At 38.6% G+C, this 1,830-nt stretch overlaps 1 protein-coding gene across 1 annotated transcript in view; it reads left to right on the top strand.

The window, feature by feature from the left end:
* Positions 1-155: 155 nt before the first annotated feature.
* LOC106881873 (NIPA-like protein 2) overlaps positions 156-1,830 on the top strand; it is a gene marked incomplete at its 5' end in the record, with an annotated part of 8,306 nt that continues 6,631 nt past the window's right edge. The window contains one exon of the mRNA XM_014932389.2: positions 156-239. Within this exon, the coding sequence (XP_014787875.2) occupies positions 156-239 (84 nt within the window). The remainder of the gene's footprint in view (positions 240-1,830) is intronic.

The following is a 1,830-nucleotide window of genomic DNA, read 5'->3' as shown; positions in this document are numbered from 1 at the left end:
TGTGTGGGTGTGGGTGTGGGTGGGTTCGTTTGCTTGTGTGTGTGGGTGTGTGTGTGTGAGCGTCTGTGTGTGTGTGTGTGTGTGTGTGTGGTGTGTGTGTGCGTGCGTGTGGTGTGTGTGTGTGTGAATTTTTCTTCTTAAATCCTCGGACGGGCTTAACAGTTCTATCAATCTCTGTATTTGTAGGTTCTGCTTTAGCCATTGTAGGGGCCTGTCTGCTGGTCACCTTTTCCCAGAAGGTAAGTGGCAAAACCCTAATTTTGGTAATTGAGGATATGATCCCATCAAATTGATGGGTAGCATATCATCATCATTGTCCTTGTCGTCGTCGTCATACACACACACACAAAAGGTGGGTTTTGAAAAGTTCCTGGCTTTGGGTAAAAGAAAATCCAAGAGGATCAATTAATTATGATTTTATCCAACATATTCCCCTCAGATTCACACACTTAATGCTTCAGTTTTTCTAAGCCCTGTAAAAGAACTTGGAAGGTTGGGCTTTCAACCAGGCAGGCCTTTTATAATAGCAATGTTCCACCTTCGAATGAGAGCATGTATCCCTGCCCCATAAAATTCTGTTGACTGTTCTTTGAGCCACTTCTTCACTACAGTTTTCATTTCCTCGTCACTGGAATAATGTTTGCCTCTCAAACCCTCTTTGTTTGAGAAGTTCAGTGCAAGCATTGACTTTGTCGGTCTTGTGTTCGGTAGTCAGTTCTCTCGGTACCCAACGGACACACACTTTTGAAAAGCCAAATGATTTGACAATGTTGTAAGCACTTCTATGGCTCACTTCAAGGTTTTCTGCCAACTCGTCAAGAGTTATGCGTCTGTCTTCTCTGATCAGAGCATCTGCTTTTGTTTTATTGGCAGGATTCACAGAAGCGGATGGACGGACGGTCGGCCAGAATGGGGTTTATCTGCTACACTCACAGTTCCCACCTTTTCATCTTTCAGATGACGGCCCCACCTGCATACATTACTTTAATCTAAAGTATTGTCCTCAAAGACATTTTGCAACCGTCAGTGATTTATTCACAGGGGTTTCCCCCCTCAGCAACAAGAAATTCAATCACTGCTCTTTGGTTTTGACGTAACTCTAAGGGGGCAACCATTTTGAATTTTCCTTACTGGTCTAAAAACCTGAAAAGTAGGAAACAAAATATTTCAGAACGTAAATGATATAATCATTTATAACTGGGAAACTTTTTGACTCACCCTTGCAATTACTTAGATACATAAAACGGAAGCAAATTTGTGGTACAAGCTACCAGGTCATACTCATTCAGAAGGACAGTTAATCTTTTACATGTGAGAGTGTATTTAATATCTTTTGTATTAAGGTATTTAGAAATTCTTTGTAAGTTCCCACTAAACAATAACATTTTTCATTACATTCCTGATAATGAATCACACAAAGGATGCTACATTGGGACTGTGAAAGGCTGGTGGTTCTAGTGAAAGAATGCAATAGTTACAAAGACAGCTTTATTGAGATTGAGTGAAATAATGAAAAGTCACGATTCATTAATAACTCAATTATTGTGGTAATTGTGTCAGTGGGGGAAGTGCTGGAATGTTGTGGCTTTCGTCACTCACAAACACACGCGTTAGTTTTATTAAAATTGAAATTGGAATTAAAGTGTGTATGTATATATTTTTATATACATATATCAGCGTACACCCACTCATGTGTATATATATATATTGTACATTCATACATATATAAACATATATGTGTTTGTGTGTTTGTATATATATATATATATATATGTGTGTGTGTATATATACTTGTGTACGCACATGTGTGTCTGTATTTATATATATATA

This window comes from Octopus bimaculoides, chromosome 28 (genome assembly GCF_001194135.2).
Source record: "Octopus bimaculoides isolate UCB-OBI-ISO-001 chromosome 28, ASM119413v2, whole genome shotgun sequence".
NCBI classification, from domain to species: domain Eukaryota; kingdom Metazoa; phylum Mollusca; class Cephalopoda; order Octopoda; family Octopodidae; genus Octopus; species Octopus bimaculoides.
The sequence above is the reverse complement of the archived record's forward strand: the minus strand, read 5'-3'. Positions and strand labels throughout refer to the sequence as shown.